Raw genomic sequence first — 6414 nt, forward strand, 5'->3', positions numbered from 1 at the left:
CGTCGATTCCCCTTGATGGCACTTGTTGCCACCACAGCGGCCAAGTGGGGGCTCTGGATGGGTGCGAGGGCCTGGTAACCCCTCCACCTTCAATTGATTACTACAAAAGCATGGAAAAATATCTAGCTAAGCTTGTACCAGAGGCCCCGGGGGGACAGGCGTCGATAACATCTCCTCGCCAAAACCCATTTTGCGGAGCCAGGAGACTGAATCCTTACCCTCAGGGTTCCTTAGGAAATGGAAAAAAGCCGCCGTGAGTGGCCACGTGGAATGCTGGAAGACGCACTACGGAGGAGAGGCTGCCACTCCTCTGTCGGGAGCTGGACCGGTACTGCCTGGATCTCTGTGGTAGTCAGGAGGTCCGGTGGCCTGGCTCTGGCTCCAGCCACCATGAGGAGTGGAGTACTCCACTGGGGGTAGGAAACTGCCAAACAACGGGGAATGGCTTTTATGAACAAAACAATGAAGTGGGCGTGGGAGCGTGGCGGTGAGGTGTGGGAAACTGTAAGCCCCAGGCTACTTTGGGCTCGCCTTCCCATCAACCAGAGGCGAGGAGTGGTAGTGGTGGTTACCTTTACCCCCATCGAAGACAAACATCAGTGTGGGGATGCAGGCAAGGTCGATGAGTCAGATGCCTTCAATGATCTCCTGTCACAGGTGCTAGCTAAAGTGGCCCCTTGGGATGCTGGCACCTGGGCTGGAATGATTGGAAGGCATGGGCCAGATCAGCTCAATAACAACGGTAGGAGGCTGCTAGATTTTTGTGCAGCCCATGGGCTTGTAATTACCAACACGCTGTTCTGGCATCGGCGCATCCACACAACATCATGGATGCATGCCGTGTCCAAGCAAGAACATCTGCTGGACTACGTAATGATGGAACAGCGGATGTGGGCCCATGTCCTTGACACCAGGACCTACCGTGGAGCTGATCTGCCCTCTGACCATCGACTTGTCATCTGTAAGATGCGCCTGCCATTCTTCCACTCCGGTGGTGGGTGTACATCTAGGACCCCATTCCAACCAAAAGTGGCCTGGTCTCAGCTAGCTGATGAAAGTTGCAAGCGAGAATTTCGTCATTGCTTGGAGCTGGGGTTGGCATCGTCCCCCACTCCTCCTGATGTCGAGGGGAAATGGGCGAGATTTAGGACTGTGACTCATGCAGCTGCAATGGCTGCTTTGGGTACGGGGTCCAGACCTCCCCAGAAACCCTGGCTGATAAAGGAGGTGTTCAAGCTGGCTGAGAAAAAGCGACAGGCCCACTCTCATCGTCTACAGCATCCCACGTCGGAGAATGAGGAGGTTTACCGCAGCCTTCGCTCGGAGGTTCGGAGAGCCGTGAGGCGCTGCAAGGATGGGTGGTGGTCGCGGGTTGCTGAGGAGATGGAGTCTGCCTCAGTAGCCCGCGATCACAAATCCCTATTTAACTCCATCAACAAAGTAACCTGCAGCGCCACACCTATTACCATCATGGGGGAAAGAGCGGTGATCCAATCTCGACCCCCAGGAACAGGTTTGCAGATTGGCTGAGCATTTCTGTGAGGTCCTGGGGGAGGGGAAACTCCCTCGGCCTGGAAAACATCGCGGGGCAAAGTGGCGTCGACCTTTAGGGGCTGTCCATAAATGACGTCACGCGATTTTGGACGATTTTGGACCCCCCCCCTCAAATATGACGTCACAAAGCTCTGCCCCCCCCCAAATAAAACACGCTTCAAATCTCTGTCATTGTAGTGCGTATTTAATGTGGCGCTGCACTCTGATGTTGTAGGCGAAAACATTTATCAAAGAGTCTATTTAATTAAGTAGAACGTGTTGTCTATATGTATTTAAAGTTGCGCATTTTGATGTGACGTCACTTTAGACACCCCCCCCCCTCGTCACAAATGTCTGACCCCCCCCCCCCCGTAGGTGCGTGACGTCATTTATGGACGGCCTAAAACGTTCACATTATTGATCATCCATTCCGTCGCGATGACGTCACGGCATCACCCTGTGCGGTGCAGGCAGTGACGTCACGGCATGCCAGCAAACCAGAAGTTTGACGTCACGCAGCACGGCGCGTCTGACGTCACGTCACCCCCCAAAGGTGGCTCCAACCGCCTTGCTCGCAACAGCCGTTGGTGGCGGTGACGTCAGCGCGGCACTCGTGCCAGGCTAGGTGCAGGAGGAGGTTACGGGGCAGACCCAGCAGGTGCCGTGGGTTGACTGCTGTGCCAGGCTAGGTGCAGGAGGAGGAGGTCACGGGGCAGACCCAGCAGGTGCCACGGGTTGACTGCTGTGCCAGGCTAGGTGCAGGAGGTCACGTGACAGACCCAGCAGGTGCCATGGGTTGACTGCTGTGCCAGGCTAGGTGCAGGAGGAGGAGGTCACGTGACAGACCCAGCAGGTGCCATGGGTTGACTGCTGTGCCAGGCTAGGTGCAGGAGGAGGAGGTCACGTGACAGACCCAGCAGGTGCCATGGGTTGACTGCTGTGCCAGGCTAGGTGCAGGAGGAGGAGGTCACGAGCGGTAAAATTTAATTGGAAGAAAGAAAAAAAAGAAACTGCCCATTTATTGGAACGCAACCCGCACGCAACGACAACGCAACCCGCACGCAATCCGCACGCAACCGCAACGCAACCCGCACGCAACCCCCCTCCCTCCCCCCATTTTGCCCCCACCCCCCACCCTCTCTCTCTGTGGGGGGGCCGCTCCTTCATGGACCGCCGCCACTCCCCATGTCCATGACGAGCACTCCGTCCTGGTCGCTCGCCTCGTACCAGCGGGCGACCACACCGCCCCCGTCACCGTCGTCGCCCCCGTCACCGTCGCCCCCGGCAACCGCGGCGCTACCGCCGAGTTCCCCGTCCACCTGCCCCCCTCCCCCCCGTGCCACCCCCCACCAGCCGTAGCGTCGCCGCGTGTGGCTCTTGGCGTGCAGCAGCTTGTAGCGCTTCTTGTTGAAGAAGTTGCGCACGGTGCACACGGCCAGGCGCGTCTCCTGCGCCAGGCTGGCGTACAGCGCCGGCGAGGGAGACCGCGACTCGTCAAACGCCCGGTTCAGGATCGCCAGCTGCTCGTACGTCTTCTTGCCGCCGATGTATTTCTTGGTGCGGCGCGCCCGGCGTGCCCGGCAGGCGTCGCCGGTGCCGGCGTTACCGCCACCGCCGCCGGAGTGACTCACGGTAGGGGAGTGACTCACGGTGCCGGCGTGACCGCCACCGCCGCCGGAGTGACTCACAGTGCCGGCGTGATCCACGGTAGCGGCGTAACCGCCACCACCGGCGTTACCGCCGCTGCTGCGACGGCCACCAAAACTACCGCCGCCACCACCGGCGTTACCGCCACCATCAGCGTAACCCACGGTAACGGAGTAACCGCCACCACCAGCGTTACCGCCGCCGCCGGCGCCGCTGCTGCGACGGCCACCAAAACCACCGCCGCCACCGGCGTCACCGCCGCCGACGGACTCCCTGGCGAGCTTGACGGTGTAGCGGCGGTTGGAGAAGTACTTCTTGACCTGGTGCGGCTTGAGTCCGACCTCGCTGGCCAGGCAGGCGATGGTCTCCTCCGAGGGGTACGGGTTCGCCTCGTAGTTCACCTGCAGCAGCTCCCGTTGCCACGTCGTGCGTGCCGACGTCTCCCGCGTCCACGACCACTGCTTGCCGGCGTGCGGCGGCGGCGGCAAAGCCGGCGGCGGCAAAGCCGGCGCCGAAGACTCGGCCGGTCCGCTCTGATCGCCGTTTGCCGGGAGGGCCCCGGCCTCCTCGGATCGGATGAACCTGCCGGGGGGCGACGAACGGGGACACGGCAAGTCAGAAACGTCGCTCGGTTTGCCGGCACCGGCGTTCCGAGCGAGCGCCGAGGGGAGTGGGGAGGGCCGGGGGTGGGGGCCGACGGCGGTGGGCGGTGGTGTGAGCAGAGGCGGTGGAGGGGGGGAGACGCACAGAGATACACAGAGATACACAGAGACCCATAGAGATAGACAGAGACCCATAGAGACACACAGAGACACACAGAGATACACAGAGACCCATAGAGATACACAGAGACCCATAGAGACACACAGAGACACACAGAGATACACAGAGACACACAGAGACACACAGAGACAGAGATACACAGAGACCCATAGAGACACACAGAGACACACAGAGATACACAGAGACACACAGAGACACACAGAGATACACAGAGACACACAGAGACCCACAGAGACCCATAGAGACCCACAGAGACCGATAGAGATACAGACTCACAGAGACCCATAGAGACCCACAGAGACCCATAGAGATACACAGACACACAGAGACCCATAGAGATACACAGAAATACATAGAGACCCACAGAGAACACTCCGGATCTCCACGCAGACCCAGGGATTGAACCCAGACCCTCAGTGTCTCTGGCGTGGGTCCTTGCCTCCCGCTGACGTTCCGATGCCACGGCTGCCGCTTGCTCCGGGGCAGCTGTTGCCAGGCGCCGCCGCTGTTCGCCCGCTTCTTCTTGAACCACCTGCGCACCGCCTCCGGTAGCAGCCCCGTCTCCTGCGACAGCCGCTGGCACTCGGTCGCGTCCACGTAGGCCGAGCGTCTGTAGCTCTCCCACAGGATCTTCTGCTTGCAGTCGTAGCTCAAGGCGCCGGCCGCGGTTGCGCCGGCCGCGGTGGTTCTGGCGACGCCGCCGGTCGCCGCCGCCGCACCGAGACCCGCGCCGGAGCCGCCCGGCGCCTCCGGCTGCGCCTCACCGGCTCCGGCGTCGTCGTCGTCGTCGTCGTCGGCGGCGCCGACGCGCAACCGCAGCCGGGCCTCCAGCACCTCCTCCGGCGTCCAGCTGATGCCGTGCTTGAGGCGCTGGGCCTCGAACCAGGCCCACACGCCGGACACGGCGGCGCCGGCGCGGCGAGCCAGGCGCAGGGCGCGCTCGCGCGTCGGGTAGGGGAAGGCCCCGAAGGCCCGGATGAGCCTCGCGTCCACGTCCAGGGCGCCCTCGTAGCTCGAGTAACGGAAGGGCACGGCCACCGTGGCCTGCAGCGCCGCGTCCGGCGCCCGCCGCACCCGCACGGCGTGCAGGCCCTCGCCCTCCGGCGGGCCGCAGGGCGGCGGGACGACCGCCGCCGCCGCCGCGCCGCCCACGACGGTGGCGCCGGTTCGGGTGCCGGCTCGGCGGTCGGTGCCGGGCCCACCGGCGGATCGGGGACCGACGGAGCCGCCGAGGCTGGACGAGAGGGATCTGCCGAACGACGGCGATTTGGACGACGAATCTGACGACGAAGCCGACGACGACTTTGACGACGGCGGCTTCGACGGCACCGCCACCGCCGGCGCCACCGCCACCGCCACGCGCTCCACCGCCACGCGCTCCAGCGGCACGTGCGCAGCCAGCAGCCGGCGCGGCACGCGGTGGCGCAGCCCCGGCACGGACACGCAGCCGTCGTCGGCGTCGTCAGCCGAGGGGAACCCGTCCCGATTGGTCACGGCGGCGGCGGCGGCGGTGCCGGTGGTGACGCCGGATTTCTTCTTGCGGTGAGTCGACTTCTTCTTGGGCGACATGGCTGTCGTGGGCAAGCGTCTTGACCAAGCCGGTGGGGGGGGCGGGGGGTACTACTGGGGGTACTCAGCGGGACACGGGGAGAGGCTGGGAGAGGCTGGGAGACACGGGGAGACGCTGGGGGGGAGACACGGTGAGACACGGTGAGACACGGGGAGACACACGGGGAGACACGGGAGACACTGGGGGGGGAGACACGGGGACACGGAGAGACACTGGGAGACACGGGGAGACGCTGGGAGATACGGGGAGACACGGGGGGACACGGGGGGACACGGGGAGACACGGGGAGACACGGGGAGACACGGGGGGGGAGACACGGGGGAGACACGGGGGGACACGGGGAGACACGGGGGGAGAGACACGGGAGAGACACGGGGGGACACGGGGAAACACGGGGGGGGAGACACGGAGAGACACGGGGGGGGAGACACGGGGGAGACACGGGGGGACACGGGGAGACACGGGGGGGGAGACACGGGAGAGACACGGGGGGACACGGGGAGACACGGGGGGGGAGACACGGGGGAGACACGGGGGGACACGGGGAGACACGGGGGGGGAGACACGGGGGAGACACGGGGGGACACGGGGAGACACGGGGGGGGAGACACGGGGGGGGAGACACGGGGAGACACGGGGGGGGAGACACGGGGGAGACACGGGGGAGACACGGGGAGACACGGGGAGACACGGGGGGACACGGAGAGACACGGGGGGAGAGACACGGGGGGGGAGACACGGGGGAGACACGGGGGGACACGGGGAGACACGGGGGGGGAGACACGGGGGGGGAGACACGGGGGAGACACGGGGAGACACGGGGAGACACGGGGGGACACGGGGGGACACGGGGAGACACGGGGCGGGAGACACGGGAGAGA

General features: G+C 64.2%; 1 protein-coding gene across 1 annotated transcript; it reads right to left on the minus strand.

Moving 5' to 3' along the window:
* Positions 1–2696: 2696 nt before the first annotated feature.
* On the minus strand, positions 2697–5762 carry LOC144952835 (uncharacterized). Its single transcript, XM_078883303.1, has 2 exons — positions 4403–5762; positions 2697–3762 (listed from the first exon to the last, which is right to left on the minus strand). Exons 1-2 carry the CDS (start codon positions 5530–5532, stop codon positions 2697–2699), a joined length of 2196 nt encoding a protein of 731 aa, XP_078739429.1. The 5' UTR covers positions 5533–5762.
* Positions 5763–6414: the final 652 nt, after the last annotated feature.

The sequence above is a fragment of the Lampetra fluviatilis genome, chromosome 70 (genome assembly GCF_964198595.1).
Source record: "Lampetra fluviatilis chromosome 70, kcLamFluv1.1, whole genome shotgun sequence".
In the NCBI taxonomy this organism is placed as follows: domain Eukaryota; kingdom Metazoa; phylum Chordata; class Hyperoartia; order Petromyzontiformes; family Petromyzontidae; genus Lampetra; species Lampetra fluviatilis.

Bases quoted from the DNA above. Each gene is read 5' to 3' on its own strand.
- LOC144952835 (XM_078883303.1), bottom strand. From the start codon at position 5,532: ATGTCGCCCAAGAAGAAGTCGACTCACCGCAAGAAGAAATCCGGCGTC. The intron at 3,763-4,402 runs GCAAGGACCCAC...GCCCCCCGGCAG, and splicing joins CATCGGAACGTCAGCGGGAG to GTTCATCCGATCCGAGGAGG.